Genomic DNA, 20,513 nt, shown 5'->3' on the forward strand with positions numbered 1-20,513 from the left:
CAGACTGAAAAAAGCCATACTGTTTAACACCTGTGAAAGTGCTTGACGTGTTAATCATCTTTCCATGTTGTCTGTCGTTCTCTTAAGAATGCCTTGTGCTTTTCTTCTCTTCTAACTCTTCTGTACTGAAATAAAATGCATTAAAGCTTCAACATATACATCTAACATTTTCATTAAATACCTTTAGTATAAAATCAAGTTTAAACTTATATCTTTATTTTAGGTGGATAAAATTTTTTTTTTTTTGGTGTTTTTAGGTTTGTGCAGAAGAAAAATGCCCAACGCTTGTCAATCTGGCTCACATGATGAGTTTGTACAGTACACACACGTATTCCCGAGACTGTTCTAACTGGATCAACGTAGTGTGTAGATACCTGCATGACTCCTTCTCGGAGACTACGTTCAATCTGGTGACTTATCTTGCAGAGGTAAATTTACAAGAAAACCGGGCAGGGGGCTGTTTAGCCGCTCTGTGGCAAAATTTTCAAGTAGACTTATTTCTAGAAGCAGCACTGATGCTAACTAATCTTCAAACTGTCTTTGAGAGGGAATATAGATAACATCTTTTTTAAAAGAAAAATATGGGTAGTTCCTTTCAAGGATAAAGGAAGTTTTTATAAAGTTTTTTTTTTCCGTTTTCAGTGTTTATTTCTTCATTCACCGCCCTTCAGTGATATAAACTCAAAATAATGCAAACCTCAACTTTATTTAAAATGGAAAATGGGTTTTTGAGTGTATTTCCTCATTCACTGTCCTTAAGTGACATAAAACTCAAAATAATGTAATTTTAATTCAAATGGAAAATGGGTTTTTACTGGTCTTGATCCTAGAGAATGGCTATTATTTTTGTTTCCACAAAATTCCTTCTTGACTCTGAAATCCCTTCTAGAATAATACAGCATGCAAAGGCATTTCTGCTGGGTAATTCTTTATTTTGATGATACATTTGCTTCCTAATCTAAAATATGATTTTGGTGGCTAAAAATGAAATTATTTAAAAAACTAGCCCTAGAACGGCATAAAAAGTTAATGTTTCTTGAGGGAGTAACTTCATGCTTAGAAAAGTGAATTACTGAGTCGATAGCCACAAGGAGAACCTCAAAAGGAAGAAATTCTTGGTCGCTAAGAATGTTTATCAGCATATAATAAAGTAATAGCTTCCTTTTTAAAAAGTCGGCCTATAGAAATTAAACCTAAAACACTGTAAACTTAAAAGAAATTATTCACAACTCGATAAATATTTTACGTATTGCTCATCAGACTGTTTACCTTAGCTACGTCACTGATGTTGAATATCATGAAATGCTTCAGGACTGGTGTGAATTTTTTTAAAGCATTGATTTTGATAGGTTTGCTCCTGTCAGCTTTAGACTCAAGGGAGCTGACAGTGTGAGCTGTCTGCCTGACAGCTTCCTAACCCGAGTGAATGCAAGTCCCTAGGTTTATCTTACACCTGTACCTTTAGGACCAGGGCCAACATAAACCAGGCCTAACCTCCTTAATTGGCTTTGAATTGCAGTGCCTTAGACCAGCTTCACATTGAGCTTCACATGAGCCATCATAAAGCTCACCACTAAAGTCACAGTAGTACTCCCTGAGGATCTAATCGTGGGGTTCCAAGGTCTGGGACTGGCACAGTGCAGCCTGTTTGCATCACATTAGGGCAACATTTGTCCACTCGGTAGAGAGACTGCTTTGCCCCAAATGTTGCTCTTACTGGTGTAAATTGTCCTTGTTGTATTATTATTAATAACTCTCAAAGTATTACTACCAACAGTTCTAAAGCTAGTTACGTATATTTAAAACTACGTATATTTAATTTGATTGTCCTGCAAACTGCATGAAGTAGGTGTTACCGCTATTTTATTTTAAAAAATCAGGCTTGGAGAAGTTAAGAAACATGTCCAAGATCACATGGCTAATAAGTGGCTGGCATGAATGGTTTGGGGGAGGCACTCTTTGGGGATGGTGGTATAGTGGTGTTCTTCTTAACCTAAAGTAAATGGTGTTCAACTAAATTAGTTAAGGAAATAAAAGAAAATGCTAAGATTAAGATGAAAAATATCTACTTTCTTTTCTGAACTGAGGACAAATAACAATAAATAGATACCACCTTTTACCTTTATTAGTCTCTGGATTTCTAGTCATCTAGCTATAAATTCATGGTTTAAATCTGTTGTTTTTCAACATCATAAATCTAAATAGTGAATTTTCTTTAACTTGATTAAAGCACACCTTTTAATTTTGCTTTTAGCTGTTAGAAAAAGGGTTGTCCAGTATGCAGCAGTCGCTACTACAGATCATCTACAGTCTTCTGAGTCACATTGACCTCTCTGCTGCCCCCGTCAAGCAGTTTAATCTGGAGATCATAAAGATTATTGGCAAATACGTACAGGTGAGTGACCACAAAACTTATGTATAGAAATATTCATCTCAAAACGATTTATAATCATAAAAATCAGAAACATCTTAAATGTTCAAGAGTAGGGAAGTGGCTAGTCCATAAATCATGTTTTCAGGAATATTTACAATGTGGAAAAACGTTCTCCTTGTAAGTGACAACAAGCAGAATCTGAATGGTAACATTGGTCTAATTCCTAATTTGAATTTTAACCATTACATCTACTAATATACATTTCAGTAATGACTAGAAAGGATGTTCAAAATGGCAGCAGTCACCATCTTTAGACAGTACAATTAGAATTGTGACTCTTTGCACCTTCCTTTTACTTTATTTTACTTTTTGGCTGCGGAAGATTCTCCCTGAGCTAACATCTGTGCCAGTCTTCCTCTGTTTTATATGTGGGTCACCTGCTACAGGATGGCTGACAAGTGGTGTAGGTCTGTGCCCAGAATCCGAACTTGTGAACCTGTGCCGCTGAAGCAGAGCACACTGAACTTAACCACTATACTACAGGGCCTGGCCCCTGTACCTTCCTATTTTTAATCAGATTCTACATAATTAATAAACAAATATTACTCTTAGAAACAGAAGAGCCCTTTGAAGAGTCTGTATTTTAGAGTTGCTTTCTGTGTCTGATAAAAGCACCAGAAGTTTAGAAAGTAGAAAGTTTTAATCTAAGTGATGTCATATCAACCTGGTCTGTTCTAAATTTCACCTGTGAACTATCTGTTAAGAAAGGCTTTGCTGAGCAGATCAGTATTGTGGATACAACTTATCAGAGAGCAAACTCTTTAAGAACCTTCACAGATTAATATTCTATGTTTCTATTCCAGTTATATTTGCATTCACTAAAGCAAAACTTACAAATGGAAATACTTGACTAGGAATGAGTTTGTGTCCTAGTCTGTATCTGAAAGTAATAAAACTGGATTTAAATGTTTTCCATTATTCAGTTAGGTAATCCAGATTACTTTTCAGATTCCCTTGAAAATTGGTGATTGCAAATATTCAAAAGAACCTAAGATTCTTTGGTGACCCCCTGTATCTTCTCTACCTTATCTCTTATTGAGGAAGGCTTCACCAAATAACAATTGTATTTTTTTCCTAAAGCACATTTCTCTTTTCTTCTTAAAGTGTAAAGAAGTTAACTCATCAAATATTTGCTGGATCTTCCACAGAAACATAAACACATTGAGTTACTAATTTATAAAATATAAATACATTTATTTTGTTCAGAACCACAAGCCCACATGCCCACTGAGAAAGCAAGTAACCAAAGGAGGGCATAGACTTATGACTCAGTGAATTGCACGTTCCCCATCTAAAAGGAACGGCACAACCTGGCTTCCTCTAACAGTTGCCATGTTGGAGGACTGGTCCAGGGTGGCCAGAACTTCGAATTTTTAAAAAGAAGCTAGAAATCTGGGTTCTGCTGTAAAATCTCCTAATTTCAAAATGGTGACTCAAATTTCTTTTCAAGTTTATTTTTAGATGTTGTGTGAACCAAGGTCATATTTAGCTGACGGGTCATCACAGATAGTGACTTTGCTTTATTCCAACATTAAACATTTTACAGAATTGAACTCCTGATAGTCGTTTACATTTGGAACACAGCTACCAATGTAATTTATGGAAACATCCCTGGAAATGTTGGAGCACCTCACAATGCCCAGAGTTTCTAATTATCTCTGTCAGAAAAAAAAGATGATGATTTCTACTTAGCCATAACTTTGTTAAATGGAAACAAACTGATTTTTACAATGATATGCTTAAAATGTCATAATACGGACAGTTCTATTGTTATTAAATATTTTGTGCTTTAGGTGTCTTCATATTAAGATGTTATTAACTAAACTGGATGACTCTGTTCTGCCAAAGATTTTTCACTTCCTTTTTCTCGTGGCATTTTTTCCTACCCTAGAATTGTCAGCTGTGAAACAACATATGTCATACAAGGTTGAGATGTGATTTTGGTACCATAAATAAGCAAAAAAGTAGTTTTTTTATGTTGTCTATTCTTTTCAGTAGATGGTAAAAGATAAATATAAATTCTTTATTAGACATTGATTCTTCCCCATATATACATCTGTCATGTAAATCATTCCTAAATTATGTTGGTAGAAATATACAAAACTAAAAGCAGAACAGTAACTCAAAAAACATAGCCATCATATAGGTAGGAGAAAAAAACTCACCCTATGCAACTCAGTAATCCCTGAGAGCATCTCTTTAGCACAGTGTTTGTGCTTATTATTTGGGGCTTGGGTCATCAAGAAAAATCTAAAATGTTTTTAGTATTTTAATATTTTTATGTCTAAAAAAGAAAGTATGCATTAAAAATTGTTTATGTCCAAGGCTTAACATATCTAAAGTTTAGAGTCTTAAAGCCATAAACTTCATTCATCTAGAAAGTTGACACGTACACAACCCCTTTGTTTACCACTAATGCCAGATGACGGTATCAGACTTTGGAAATTAATAGTATTTATAAAGCGCTCATTGGGGAGAAATGCAAAGTATTCTGAATTGGTAGCATTATTATGTATTTGGGGACTTGTAAATCTAACAGCACAAATAATAACTTGTTTTCTTTCCTTTTGTAACTCAGACCCTCTGTGAAGGACCTCAAAGTAAAAATGAATAGTTTTCAAGAGTTTTTGTAGAAACAGTATTTTCATTGTCTACAGTCCACACTAAATTTTGTTCATAGGTAAATAATGTATTTGTAACCTTTATATTTCTCTTCTTTTTTTAAACCAGAGTCCTTATTGGAAGGAAGCCCTTAACATATTAAAACTCGTGGTGTCTCGCTCTGCAAGTCTTGTTGTGCCCAGCGATATTCCCAAGACCTATGGAGGAGACATAGGTTCCCCGGAAATATCCTTCACTAAGATTTTTAATAATGTCTCTAAGGAGTTGCCTGGGAAGACCTTAGATTTTCATTTTGATATATCTGAGGTAAGACGCTCAGGAATTGATACAAGTGTTCTGTTAGAAATTTTCTTTTGTTCATTTATTCATTCTCCCGTTCAACAAGCACTGATTGAGCTGATACTCAGTAGCAGATGCTGTGGTAGGTGCTGAGAAAACAGGGTGGGGGTAGGGAGAAGGGTTACTCTCAGGATGCTTACAGTCTCTTGGGGAAATAGGCAAATAAACATTGTGGTAAGTGCTTTGGCTGGAAGTAAGTTAGAAGTACTATAGAAATATATAGCATGTACATCTAATCTGAGCTGAGTGTCGAAAGATAAATAACCCTAGACGGGCATATATTGAAATTTGGGGAGGAGAGATTAAATCCAAGAAAAGGCAACATGTGTGAATGAAGGCTTGTAAGTGTGAGAAAGCATGGTGCTCTGGAAACTGCCATAGCACGGAAGCAGGGTACAGAGAATGGCGGTAGAGTGTGATGAGAGATGAGGCTGAAAGCATAAGGGGGGCAAGATCAGGGACCTTGCCTGCCATAGTAACAAGATGGTTTTATCTTGAAGCAGTAGGAACTCTTAAAGGATTTTTAGTTGAAATTGTGGAAGGAAAAACAAAGCTAAAATAAACTGAGACCTGAGAAGCTTGGTGAATATTCCATGCAGAGGGGGCAGCATGTGCCAAAACACAGGTCCATAAAAGCACAGTATGTTTGGAAAACAACAGGAAGTTCAGTTTGCTGGAGTGTGAAGTTCAGGAGGGAGTGGGAGAAGTTGAGGTTAGGGAGATAAGCAGGAACCAGATCATAAAGGGACTGTATAACATGCAAATGAGCTTGAATATTCAAATGAAAATTCAAGACACTTCACAAAGCCAAATAAATATAAGTGAGTTTTAGATCATCATAGAACTTTTACCGAAATAATTTTGGAAGTATTATACATCAGATTTGTAGTAAGACACTATATAGATATCTTCCTCTTCGGAGTTGTTACTTATCTTTAATATTTGCGAAAGCACATTACTGAAGCACACTTAACAATATGCATTGAAGAAACAGCAGAATGTTAACAGAGATTAAATCTGAGTGGTGAGATTACTGGTGATTTTTTAAAATAATTTTTATGTTTTCTGAGCTCTCAAACAGGATATATTTTACAACCACGGGGGGAAAGCCGGAGGTGGTAGTTCTTAAAGAAAGCAGATCTATCTTTAAAATAGGAATAAGCTCTCAGATAGTCTTCTCAGAGACTCATTTCCAAAAAAGTGAAATCACTTAATTAAAAAAAAAGACATCATTACCTTTGATTTTTGTAACATCTGCCTCGTGCTAAGTAATCTTTCTCCTTATGCTGTTTTTTGTTTGTAAAAAAATGTCATTATTGATACACTATTAACCCTTTTATGTTGAATTATGTAAGTCAGACACTGGCATTTTGTTTCTATGTAGACCCCAATTATTGGAAATAAATATGGTGATCAGCATAGCGCAGCCGGAAGAAATGGGAAGCCGAAAGTTATTGCTGTTACTAGAAGTACTTCTTCAACTTCTTCGGGTTCGAATTCTAATGCCTTGGTCCCTGTCAGCTGGAAAAGGCCACAGTTATCACAGGTATGTAAAAGCATATCAAAATGAATATTTATGGAATAGAAGAATCAATTTTGTTGTCTGTGTGAACACTCGAGAATTTATCTTATTATATCAGTAATACTAACACTTGAATTTTTTTTTTTCTTTAGCGAAGAACAAGAGAAAAGCTAATGAATGTGCTTTCTCTCTGTGGTCCAGAATCTGGCCTTCCGAAGAATCCATCTGTGAGTAATCGGGAAGGCATGTGTAAAGGTTTAAAAAAATCATGTTAGTCCACGAAGAAATGGAAATTATTCTGTCTCCTTGCTTACCTTTTTCTGACTTACCTCACTTATGGTATTAACTAAGAATGAAAAAAATATTACTTGTCTTTGTGACACTTGGCAGCTCTGCTAATTAAGTATTCAGCCAGTTAGATGTTAACATGAAGACCAAATTAAAGCTCTGGATTCATTGACAGATATGCCCGGCAGTGGTTCTCAGGGCACTGATGTCTCGTGTGCAGAGTGACAAGCTGATGCATGGCCTTTTTTTTTTTCCCCCTCTGGTGGGGTCAGGTTGTATTTTCCTCCAATGAAGATCTGGAAGTCGGTGACCAGCAGACTAGCCTAATTTCTGCAACAGAAGACATAATTCAGGAGGAAGAAGTAGCTGTGGAAGATAATAGCAGTGAACAACAGTTTGGTGTTTTTAAGGATTTTGACTTTTTAGATGTTGAATTGGAAGATGCAGAGGTAAGGATATGGGCTTTCCGTTAGGGTATTATAGAAGAGTTGCAACTGTATGAGAATTAAGGATTTGACCATAGACTCTTCCCTTATTAAAGTCAGTGTAAGGTCAAAAAGGTCAACATCTAAGTTGGGAACTGAATGTGATTAGTATAATTAGTCAACAGCAGAATAAGTCTGAAATAAGAGGAAAATCTAATTTTTCATCTTTATCTTTAACACTATAGAGTAAAAAAAATGGATTTCTTCACAAGTGTTTTTCTAATTTAGGATCTACTTAGATCCTGTTTTACATGAGCTATACAAATTAATGTGCAGCAAAATAGTAAAAAATTATATTAAAATTTATCAAACAATTTTAAAGTATAAATCTAAACACTGCTACTAAATTGATGATTAAGAAGGCTTTGGCTCTCCAGAACTCTTTCCCATGGCAAATGGCTGAGGTTCTTCCTATGACATTCCTCACCACTCTCTTCTTTATGACATACCCAGCTCTCTCAAATGCTTCACTTCATTTCATGCCCAAAGGGCTTTCTCCTCTAAAATGATTGTTTAATTAAACTGATAGTTGTGTCAGTTTAGATGCTTTCTAAGTGGAAAATCCAACACCAAAAGTGGATTTATTAGTTCACAAAATTTAGATGATCTGGAGTTATTACTTATTTAGATATGGCTCAGTGAGGTCTCTGGTTATTTCTCTGTAGTTCCCTAGGTTCTGCCCTTCTCTACCAGTCAGCTCAGACAGTGGCGAGATGGTTATGTCCACAGACAGTACTGGTCAGAGGAAGTGAGGGCTGCTTCCAGAAACGCTCTCATAAAAGTGAAGAAGTTGTTCTCCTAAATGCTTTTAGCATACTTGTCATATCTCATTGGCCCAAGCTGGCACATGTGCCAATTTCTAAAACAATCATTGTGGCAAAGAGAATAGATCGCCCTGGTTGTCTTAGACTATTCAGAATGAATTCCTATAGCTAATGTCAGTCCCATAAACCACAGTCTCCTAAAGCTAGAAAGTTTATGTCAAATAGGTCAAAAAATGTTCATTCTAAAACTTTTACAAATATCTATACGTGAGGAGCCCAAAATGCCTTATTATCAAGTATCCATACCATGTCATTGATATATGTCTCTCCGAAGAATTTAAACACTCATATAATTCGTATGCATTCATCAACTCTCTTGAAGGGATGTTTCCTTTAGTGCTACTAGGTGAGGCGGAGGAATGAAATGTAATGGCCTGTGCCGTGTCACACTGTTGGTTGTTGATAGGAGACCAGTTTAGGGAGGGCCTCCTGTATGCTTCGGCATCCCCTGCAGATATGAGCTAGAAGGCTCCTATATAATAGTTAACCATTTATACATTCCCACAGTTGTACAGGTTCATAGGAGCCCAAGAACAAGTATTATTCAGCACCTTATAGGGCAGTGGCTTTTAAACTTTTTTTGACTGTAATTCATAGTTAATAACATTTTATATCACATCCATGTAGATATATAGACACACATTTTAAAAAATTCAAGAATATGCATCCTTACTCTATGCCATGCATATCGATGTTTTCTATTCTCTTCTTTTCGTTTCTGTTTTTTTCAAAAAGGGCAAGTCACCACCCTCTAAGATTGACTTCACTCCCACAATTTGGAAAACATGTAGGAAACAGGCTAGACTTGCATAATCAGGCAAAAAAGCGTTATGAGTTGAAGGGACCTGCGGCCCTGCCCCAAGGGCATGAGCAGCTGCGAAATTCTTCTGTAGTTACTTGCTTTTTTCAGTTCAGAATTTAAAATTTCCAAAGGCAGGCTCTTGACATTTTTGTAATGGTAAGGTTATTTTTTTCTGTTTGCTTTTTTTCTCTAAGAACACTGTAAATGCTTCCAAGTTCATCCAGTACTTTAAAATGTCAGTAGTAATAAATGTGGCTTTTAAATAGAACCGTAGACTGAATTAAAGACGCTTATTATCCTCCTGTCTTTGATTCAAGTCACCGTAATTTGGGGAAGGTGGTGCTAATTTATGCCTAAGAATTAGGCCAAATCAAATGACAGAGATTTTCTAAAACCTAAATATAGTCGTGCTTAAAACATAGTAACAGGAAATACTTTGCTACAAAATAATAAATGAATTAATTCTAATGACACTTCCAAAGTATCCCTAACCTTGAAAGCCCACAGTGTGTATTCATTCATTCACCAAATATATATCGAGTGTTGTGGCCATTGTTATGTGTTATGCTACATAATAATATTTGAAATGTTTTAGGAACGTGGCTTTTCAAACCCTGATTGCAGAGCCCTGTTTTCTAGGATACCCTGAGAACAGGGAAAGATCCAAGGGCCAAATGGGCAGACCTCCTGGCCACCTTTTTTAACCAGAGCAGCTCTGGTTTTGTTTGTCAGTTTTGCCCAGTTGACTTGCATCTTAAATTTTATTTGAAATAAGTATTCCTCTGCTTTATTCAATAAAAAAAAGAAAAAGATTTGAAAACCTCTATTCTGAACAATCCCTCTTGAGTAAAGGAACACTAATAAATCATAGTCTGCTAGCTAACTCACTGTGATTTGTCATATCAGGGCTTAAGAAAGAATTATATCCTTACAAAAGGAGGATCAGCTTAGAATAACAGAAACATAATTTACATAAATCCGTTATTGGGGTGAAATAGAAATTTGTCGTATTTTCCTCTTGACCTTTGGAAGTTGGCAAAGGTTATGTTTTGATAGCTGTAATCTTGATTTTAAATTATTTTATAGTAAAAAATGACCATTGGATTTAGCCAGAGCCATCCTACAGACTAAAATAATTGTGACCCTGTATGTTGTCAACTGAGTGTGGATATTTTAAGTCAGTTTTGCCTTGTATCAAGTATTCAATCTATGTAAATTTTGAAGATTTTCTTAGAGTTTGTGTTGCCAAAGTGTATCATAGAAATGTTGTTTTAAGTGTCTGTCTCTGACTTTTTCACAATATATTTTGCATAAAAAAAGTAATTTGAATCACATGTTGCTTCCTGCTCAAAGCTTAATCCAGAGCTTGAATCAGTCTTTGGGTGTGAGAAATCACAAAGAATTTTCCCCAAAAGTGTAGCGTATATTTAAATGTTTGTCTTCGTTCTTTCTAATTCTGTGTGTTTTCCTTTTTGCTAACCAGGAGCTGCAGGTAAGTTGCAGCCTGGTGTTGTGGATTGTTTCTTTGTTGTCGTCTGTGACGTACTTGTCTTGGTAGTCTCATTTGTGTTTGTGTGTTAGAATAGAAATGGCCTAGATAGTAGATTTAGTTGGTCCCCAGTAATACAAGATAGGAAGTTAAGAAAATTATTTAGTTAAAATAGGTTATCAACCAAATATTTTGATCTCTTTAAGTATAAATATTTAATGATGTTTTAACCGTTTCAAGAAATTGAAGGGCTGATTGAAACTCTGCTTATGACGATGCATTAAGTATCTTTCATCTCAGTGTATGTTTTCCTAGTGTTATTGCATTTACCATATTTATAAGCATGTATTTGAGGATTTAGAAATCATGTCTTACATTTCCAGGGAGAAAGTATGGACAATTTCAACTGGGGAGTCCGCAGGCGCTCACTGGACAGTATTGACAAAGGGGACACTCCATCCCTCCAGGAGTACCAGTGCTCCAGCAGCACGCCCAGCCTGAACCTGACAAACCAGGAGGATACAGATGAGTCCTCAGAAGAGGAAGCGGCCCTCACTGCAAGCCAGATACTCTCACGCACGCAGATGGTACACTACCTTTTTATACGGTGACAGTCGGTCTTGTTTTCCTCTTAACCTCCAACTTGGCCATTAATGTTTCTTGATTTTCTGATTTTCGTTTCAGTTTGGTTAAAATGCACACACTGAAATGAAAATACAAAATTGCAGCTGTAATGGAGTATTCTATTATTCATGACAGAACTAAACATTTGTTGATACTGTGCTCCCCTTAGCAGCTAAGACATATTTTATATTGCTTTTCTCCTCGTCATGGCGGTTGTTCTGTGCACAATCAGAGGCCCTCATCTTGAAGGATACTTAATTCACTACCCGCTCTTCTTTCCTAGTTGATGTGCAAAGATAGAGCACAGTTTTGGTCTCTTTCAAGATCAAGTCATTGATATGGGGGTTCTGACTTGTATCCCAAGGGCTAGATGACAAAGATTTAAAGAGTGAGTGAAAAATGAGAAAATGAAGACTGCAAGAGTAGCCTTCATTTCAGAAATGTGAGGTTGAGAGGAAGGATAAAGATGCAGGGTAGTGGGTTGGAACTTCAAGATGGCAGTATGAGGAGAGAGAAGGCGTAGAAGGTATGGAATAGCTACCATGATACATGTGGTAAGGGAGCAACCAGTGTAGACCAGGTGTCAGCTACAGTTACACAGTGGCGATGTTGAATGGCGGGGGCTGAGCTGGCTTTAGACATAATGTCAAGTTGTCAGCTTGTGGTTGGCTGCCTGTCATCTCTCCTGTTTTTGACATCTCACTGTTGCCCAATGTCTTTCAACGAACTCCCCATTTAAGTATTAAATGATAAGCCGTTGCTGATAACAATAGCAATAGTTATCACTCACTGAGTGTTTAAGATGTGCCAGTTTCTGTTCAAGCTGTTTTACATGGATTAGTCACTAGAACTCTGCCCCCAACCACACGAAGTAAGTACAGTTATTTCAGTTCTGGTCCCAGGACACGCAGCAGGTAATTGAATTTGAACCGGGCAGTCTGCCCCCAGATCCATGCCACCTAAGGCTTGGGTGTCCATGCGAGTGTTTTCATTTAAAGGAATGGTTGAGCTACTGGCAATAGTGACTGACTGAATGAGGCACAGGCCCTCCCTGAGCCAGACTATGGGCTCAGAGGCTGGCATCAGGCCACCAACCTGCTGTGTGACTGTGGTCAAGTTACCTAACCTCTCCTTTAAAACAGGGCTCCTGGTGGTATCTGCCTCATGGGAATTTCATGAGGAGGAAAGCCACCTAGCCTACTCTAAGTGCTTAATATAGGTTAGCTCTCCTGAGAGCCTTGGGGCAGAATTGACTGTCTCCTTATAAAGCCAGCTCTAGTCATAAGGGTAGTGAGGTAAAAAAGAATTTTAAGTTGCTTCCTCCTCAGAGGGAAAACAGTTAGTTTTTGCCTTTACCTACTCTGAAGCATAAACTTGATATTTCTTATGTCAAATATTGACCATGAAAAATTTATAATCTTGCCTAAAAGAGGAAAAATTGTAATATATTTTCTTCTAATTAAATTACAACTAGTTTTTAAAGACTATAAACCCACTAATGATGGACTGCCATTACAACAACTTTATCGTCCCAATTCTTTTTGTCTTATTGAAGTTTTGTGGTATTGATTTTTGCTTAAATGAGTGAATGGCCTGTTGAGACTTACGTGCCTGCCTCCGAATTAATGCTGCTTCTTAAGAATCCGCTGCCTGCTTGGCGTTGAGGCCACAGGGAGGTCAAAGAGCCCTGACAAATCCTCAGACCAACTGAAAACACAAAACATTGTAAAGATAGGAATTTCAGTTCAAGATAAACATGGTTACATAGAGCTCTTCCACTTGGCTATTTCTTGTTTGGCAAAATTTAACCTATATTAATGGATGTTTCAGTTCTGTTGATGGGTTAGCTGCCTGCATTAACAGCACCAATTCTGGGGTAGACTAAAGGGTCGGGGGAGGTAATCCTATGAAGTCTAAGAAGCTCTTTATAAGTAAGCCCCCAAAGTATCTTATGATGTAGAATATGCTTCAGTGACCATCCCTGACTCATAAAGGAATTCCTTATTGTATTCTCCTTTTAGTTAAACAATGATTCTGCTGCCGATGAAACCATGCCAGACCATCCGGATTTACTTCTTCAGTCTCAAGACTCCACTGGCAGCGTCTCGACAGAAGAAGTGCTTCAAATCAGAGATGAGACCCCAACTTTGGAGGCTTCTCTAGATAATGCTAACAGCCAGCTGCCTGAGGTGGGGAGAGTTGGGGGCTGGTGCATGGCCAATCTGGGCTCCTTTTAGCACTATTTCATCCCTCGCTTTTCTTCCAAAAGAGTTTTCATCTGATACACTAATTATTTGATTTGTTTCCAGTATTTCTAACCTGTTGGGTTGTTTCAGATGAGATAGTCAAATCTGATGATACAGAAAGTTGATGGATTAAGGAAATGACCTACAGGTTAAAAATAACCTTGAGTGTTTTTAATGAGCATTTTGAGTTGCAGAATGTGATTAGTTTAATGTATAGACGCTTCTCTGGGGATGGTGAGCATCATCTGTGGCGCTGTATCTTCTTTGAAGGACCGCTTTTGTTTCTCCTTCTCTCTTTGCTTTGTGTTTTGGTTTATGTGATTGATGCTATGATTGGGATTAAAACCTCAGGCCAGCTGTGTTAGCAGTTGGTTAAATGAAACGTTTTAAAAAGACTTTGGAACTACTAGTATTATGTTTCTTGGAAAGACCTGTGAGAAGTAAGCCACATTCCAAGCTAATGACTGACCAAAAATAAGTAAGTATTAGTTTTCTTAGTGTTTTTCTTTTAAGATTATTATAGATACTTTTTTCCTAACTGTAATTGCTATAGCTGTGTCATTATGGCTTGGTAAGTAGTAGGAAAATACTATATTTTTTCAGTGTTAACCAAATTAAACAGTTATTAGATCTGATTATTTTAGGAAGTTGAATTCTCATGTTCTTATTAAGCCGGCAATGTATTTAACATTTTTAACAGTAAGCAGACATATTTTGAAATGAAGGCATTTTGGCAGTTTTTTAAATGCTCACGCTAGAATGGCTGAAGTTTGGATAATTCATTTCCACAAATATTAATTGAGATTTTACTAGCTGCCAGGCATTCCGTCAGGTGCTAGAAAGATGAAGAAGGTATGACCCCTGTTCTCAGGGAGTGCATTGTCTATTAAGGCAGACAGAGAAGGTTAAAAAAAAAAAAAAAGCAGTACATGTCCATATGAGAAACTCAATAATAGACATGTTCAAGGCTTTGTGAAAACTCAGAGGAGAGACTGATCAGTTGGGCATTGGGGATGGTGGTGGTAAAGGACAGGCTTCGTGGCCACTGGGACATTCCAGACAGAGGGACTCCATGTGGGAAGACACAACAACGTGAAATAGCATGGTATGTTCAGGTAACAGCAGGAAATTCAGTATTTCTAGAGACTAAAATGGGAGAAGGCAGAAGAGCAAGAGGAAAGATGGGCAGGGTCTAAGACATGGAGGGCCCTGCGTGCCATACTAAGACTTCATCTTGATAAGAGAGGAAGTCATGAATTTTCATTCTTTCGAAAGATACCTATCTTGTGACAAGCACTGTACCAGATACCTAGATGGGAATACAGGGCATACGAGCATTCAGTCACTTAGCCAGTATTTATTGAGCACCTACCACATGCTGGGCGCTATTCTAGGCGCCAGGCCTACAGCACTGTGTGAAACAGACAAAGGCTCCTGGTTGTACGGAGCTTAATTCTAGTAGGAGAGACATCATAAACAGATAAAACAAAATATAAATAATAGAAAGTGATCATCTTCTTATTCATACTAAGAAAATCTAACAGTAAGGTGGACTTGGTGAAGGGGAAGGTGGGATAGGGTGGCATTTGAGGTGAAACCTAAGTGACAGGAAGGAGCCAACCCTTGAAGATGTGGAGGAAGAACTCCGTTCCAGGCTGAGGAAGCAGCAGTTAGAAAGGCAGAGGTGTATCTGAAGAACGACAAGCTGGCCAGGGGGGCAGGAGCCCGGTGAACATGAGCGATGGAGGGAGAAGGAGATGGGGATGGCCAAGGTGCTCTCAAGGTCGGTCTTATGAGCCACACAGCAGGTAACCACTGGAGGATTTTAAGCAGAAGAAGCTTATGATCTGATTATGTTTATTTCTTAAAATCTCAGCTTTTTTTGTGGAAAAAGGAAAGTAGGTTCTGGTACCTGCCACATGGAGCCTGCAGTCTGGGCACCTATCACCAGGGAAAGGTTACAGTCTGATTGTGTTTCAGTAAAGTCTCTGTGATGGAGGTGTGAAGAAGGGTGGACTGGAGGAGGCCGGGATGTGGAGATAAGCTAGAAGAACATTAGCAAGAGATAAAGGGGGCCTGAACTAAGACCCAGCGGGTGAGCATGGGAAGTGGTTACAGGAGAGAACTGACAGGACTTAGAGATGCACCTGAAGTAGACTATAGTCCTTTCAGTTGCTGGGAGGCTTGTTAAAGTGAACAGTAACTACTAGTTAATAATCTAATCTGCTGTGTCTAGTTTAGATCATAGCATGTTAAAAGGTCAACAGACATTCTCATTAGAAACAGTGGTAAACAGCAGACTGATACTAGAAATACCTTCTTAACAAAAGCAGTGTGGTTAATGGTCGTGTATTTTAATTTTATTTAATTAACAAATGGGGAAATCTTTTAATTTTTATTATTAAAATAGCTTTAATCATAGTGCATAAACTACTTCTCAGAAATAATTCATAATTATTGGAAATGAATTGGAAATTAATGCAAACTTCCATATATATGGGAAATTGTGTTATTTCAGATGGGGCATTCATTCATCAAACAATATTTATTGGGCCCACTTCCAAGACACTGTAAAGTTTGGTGGGTTATTTCAACATGGTATGTTCAAATTGCCGTAGAAGGAAAAATTAATACCAATAAAAATCCTAGGTGTAGATGTGTCTCTAGGACTGTAACGTTAACTGTCTTTCCAAATAACTAATACTTATGCCTTTCATGGCCAGATCGTTAAAAAGGAAAATTTCAGATGGAAACCTTAAATAGGATGTATTGAACATGAGCTGTTGGAGTGATTAAGGAATGATTGTACTCTATTATTTAAGAAGTGCAATTCTGTGAGGATGCAAGAGTGTGCTGCTTTCCTTGCTTAACTAACTCCAGACCAATGTTCCCTTAATCCATTTTGTGTTTTCCTGCAGTATTTCTGTGCCTTTGACATCTTCTCATTCCTTTTCCCTGAAATACTATCTGTCTTAGTCAGCTTTGGCTGCTGTAACAAAATACCGTAAACTTGGGTGGCTTATCGACAATAGAAATTTATTTCTCACAGTTCTAGAGGCCAGGAAATCCAAGATCAAGGTGCCAGCCGATTCACTCTGGGTGAGGGCCTGCTTCCTGGTAGCAAACGCTGTCTTCCTGCTATGTCCTCACATGGTGGGAAAAGAGCTCTATAGCCCTCTGGCATCTTCTTATAAGGGTACTAATCCCATTCACGAGGTCTCTACCCTCATGACCTAATCACCTCCCAAAGGCCCCACCTCCTAAAACCATCGCATTGGGGGTTAGGTTTTCAACATATGAATTTTGAGGGAACAAAAACATTCCATCCATAACCCTATTGCTACCCTATCTTTGTCAAAGCCCATCATGTGTTGTTTCCTCCAAAGAGACTAGTCTTCTGCCTCAACCAGATGTGATCTTTCCCTTCTTTGAGTACCAGTAGTCCTTGTATATTGCTGATATTGACATTACACTTACGATACTTTACTATATATTATTGTCATTTGCATATTAGGCTAACCCCATTATTAGGTTATAAACCAAGTGTAGTTAGTTATTAATTTATCCCAGACCACTCAGCCCAGAATCTGGTCAAAATCCTTCTTTTTATTTTGTTATACAGTCATGCATCATTTAACAATGGGGATACGTTCTGAGAAATATGTCGTTAGGTGATTTTGTCATTGTGTGAACATCATAGAGTGCACTTACACAAACCTAGATGGTATAGCCTACTGCACACCTAGGGTGTATGGTACTAATCTTATGGGACCACGATCATATATGCGGTGCATCATCGACGAAAATGACATATGCAATGCATGACTATAGATGAATTTTACAGATGAATAAACTAAGGCCCAGGCTGGTCTAAGGTCAGGGGCTCTTTCATTTTTCATATTTTGGAAAGAAAATTCGGTTTTTACTCATGAAAAAGAGATAAGAAACTACTGTACAACTAACTAGTAACTTAGGTCTAAGTACTGAAAGAAGCTGATCTTTGTTCCTAAAACTGTGAGACCATGAGTGGTTATTTTCAAACTGATTAAACTAATATCCATACATGCATATTAAAATTAGTATTGATACTGTCACGATATACACCTTAGAAGTATTTCTCTTTTTTAATAGTGGTAGTTCATTTATTTAACCCATATCTGTTGGGCTTCTACTCCATGTCAGGCATGTAGCAACCGTACTTCAGTAATGTTACAATGGATAGGAAGGTAAAACCATGAGTGTACACTGTAACACACATTCTCATTATCATTTGCTGAGGGTTAGGAGAACGCAGTCACTGTTTTTGATAAATGAGCTTGAACTGTAACTCGGTGATGAAGCATTATTCAAACCTGCAATGAGTTATTGTGGCCTTATGACTTGAAAGCAACTCTTACATCACAAGTATTCAGCTCATGTATACCAGTAAGGCTGCCTTTGTTTCAGTTCAGCATCCTCCTGATTGGTCAGGACCTGTTCCTGATTCATGGCAGCAACACAAGACCAGCAGGTTAACCATTTTGAATTATCTCCTCTTATATCCAGAACTCACTGGATATAATGTTTTGGTATAATGAAAGAAATGACATTGCAAATAAGAGAGAATTTTATAGTAGTAATGTAAAATTCTACTAATGTAGAATTAGAGTATGTATGAGAGAAGATATTTTACCAAAGGATATATTTCTAAGGAAACAACTAAAGTCTATTAAGAGAAAAAAAGTCGCCTTGCTATTTTTATGTGGCAGTAGGTGATACATTTTAATTTCAAAATTTGTAAAACCTTGTATTGTTTTTTAAAAAACAGTCTTATATAATCAGAGTCCACAAAGTCCAAAAATTAAACTATGTAAATGAAGACTACTTAATAAAATAGATTACGTTGTTGGCAATGATCATTTTTTCTATGTTGATAAAATTCTTTTTTTTTAAAGTTTGTAAAGTCCATAAAAAATACGATTGTTTTACAGGATACCAGTTCAGTATTAAAGGAGGAACAGGTTATTACAAGCTTTGAAGATGAAGGGTCATATATAATTCAAGAACAGCAAGATTCTCTTGTGTGTCAAGGAATTCTCGATTTAGAGGAAACTGAAGTGCCAGAGCCTCTCGCTCCTGAGAGCTACCCCGAGTCCATCTGTGAAGAGGATGTGACCTTAGCTTTGAAAGAACTAGATGAGAGATGTGAAGAAGAAGAAGCCGATTTCTCTGGACTGTCGAGGTGAGAATACAGTATGACAAACACTATAATGAAGTGATATTTTCTATGCCATTCCCTCCCAAATATGACCCTCGATTCCAGTTTACTTATGTGTGTATGTTTTAGTCCATAATCATACTGTCTTCATTTTTTTTTTTTAAAGATTTTATTTTTTTTCTTTTTCTCCCCAAAGCCCCCCGGTACATGGTTGTATATTCTTCGTCGTGGGTACTTCTAGTTGTGGTGTGTGGAACACTGACTGCCTCAGTGTGGTTTGATGAGCAGTGCCATGTCCATGCCCAGGATTCAAACCAACGAAACACTGGGCCGCGTGCAGCACAGCACGCGAACTTAACCACTCGGCCACGGGGCCACCCCCATACTGTCTTCATTTTTAAAGATAAAATGACTTAACATGATGGGTTCATTTCTGTTAGTGACATTCTTTTAAAGAAAAACAAGTAGGCCATTCTCAAGGCACTAGTGAATGGCATTCTACACTGGGAAGCACACCAAATATCGATCTTGGCAAAATGCCTAATGGCCAGGTGTTAAAATCAATTCTGGGCCAGGGCCAGATCTGAGTATCAGAATCATAAGATGAACTTCTGTGATGTCAGAATAAATCTGAACTATATCCCTAAATTATTTTACAGTTTCATTATCAATGGTCAGATTTTTAAAGCTAGACATTTAATGGGCAAAAGTGATGATTTCTTAGTAGTCAGATAATTTTCTCAGTCCTGTTTTAAATGTTTATGCTCTGCACATTCAAAATTTATCATCACATTAGGCACATGTATGTGGTGATGGATTGTAAATAGTCTTTGGGTGGTGAACATGATGTAATCTACACAAAAATCGATATATATATCAATGTACACCTGAAATTTATATAATGTTATAAACCAATGTTACTGCAATAAAAAATTTTAAATAATAATAATAAAAAATGTATTATCACAAAGTATGAAGAATTCCCAAAGAGGACTGTTTCTTCACTCATGAGCTAACTGAGTTGAATAACCAATTATGACATCTAGTTTGTAAAGGAAATTTTGGTGGCTGCTGTGAAACTTGTATACCAAACAATTCTATAGTGATTAGAATTATATAATCTACTATCTACTATTTTGCTTTTATTATTATTTAAATTTTATAAATATTTGTGGCTCAAAATAACGTACTTTATAAAGGTATCTAACTTACTGCACTCTCAGTCTATTTCCCTATTCAGCAATTTGAAGCTCCTTGATAATTATTTTCATACAAAAATTAATATTTAGTAATCAAGAATTTGAGTTTTACTCTTACAATAAAAATTATTCATTTATACTTCAAGTGGTGATAGAGTTTTAACATATACAACACATAAGGAAATTTTTCACTCTCTGTGTCTAGAATGCTCACCTATATTTGAAAGTGTACATTGAGATATTGACAACATGTCTTGGTGACACACCTTGTTCCTATTATTGATTTGGATATGACAGTAGCCTTTGCAGTCACTCGCTCATTCATTGATCATACACAAGTTCATGGATGCCAGAAATGATGTGGAGGTGGATATTCAGCTCTTTAGCTTTCTGAAAGGCTGAAGCCACATAGTTGACTTTGGCAAGTACTGAAGCTGAAGTA

At 37.1% G+C, this 20,513-nt stretch overlaps 1 protein-coding gene across 15 annotated transcripts in view; it reads left to right on the forward strand.

Moving 5' to 3' along the window:
- FRYL (FRY like transcription coactivator) overlaps window positions 1-20,513 on the forward strand; it is a 245,331-nt gene that overhangs the window by 206,440 nt on the left and 18,378 nt on the right. For all 15 annotated transcript variants that reach the window (XM_070614997.1, XM_070615000.1, XM_070614999.1 and 12 more), the window contains 9 exons: window positions 258-428; window positions 2,255-2,395; window positions 5,165-5,362; window positions 6,780-6,941; window positions 7,070-7,144; window positions 7,478-7,654; window positions 11,189-11,392; window positions 13,451-13,618; window positions 18,646-18,896. In XM_070614997.1, coding sequence (XP_070471098.1) covers window positions 258-428; window positions 2,255-2,395; window positions 5,165-5,362; window positions 6,780-6,941; window positions 7,070-7,144; window positions 7,478-7,654; window positions 11,189-11,392; window positions 13,451-13,618; window positions 18,646-18,896 — 1,547 coding nt within the window. The remainder of the gene's footprint in view (window positions 1-257; window positions 429-2,254; window positions 2,396-5,164; window positions 5,363-6,779; window positions 6,942-7,069; window positions 7,145-7,477; window positions 7,655-11,188; window positions 11,393-13,450; window positions 13,619-18,645; window positions 18,897-20,513) is intronic.

This window comes from Equus przewalskii, chromosome 3 (genome assembly GCF_037783145.1).
Source record: "Equus przewalskii isolate Varuska chromosome 3, EquPr2, whole genome shotgun sequence".
Lineage (NCBI taxonomy): Eukaryota > Metazoa > Chordata > Mammalia > Perissodactyla > Equidae > Equus > Equus przewalskii.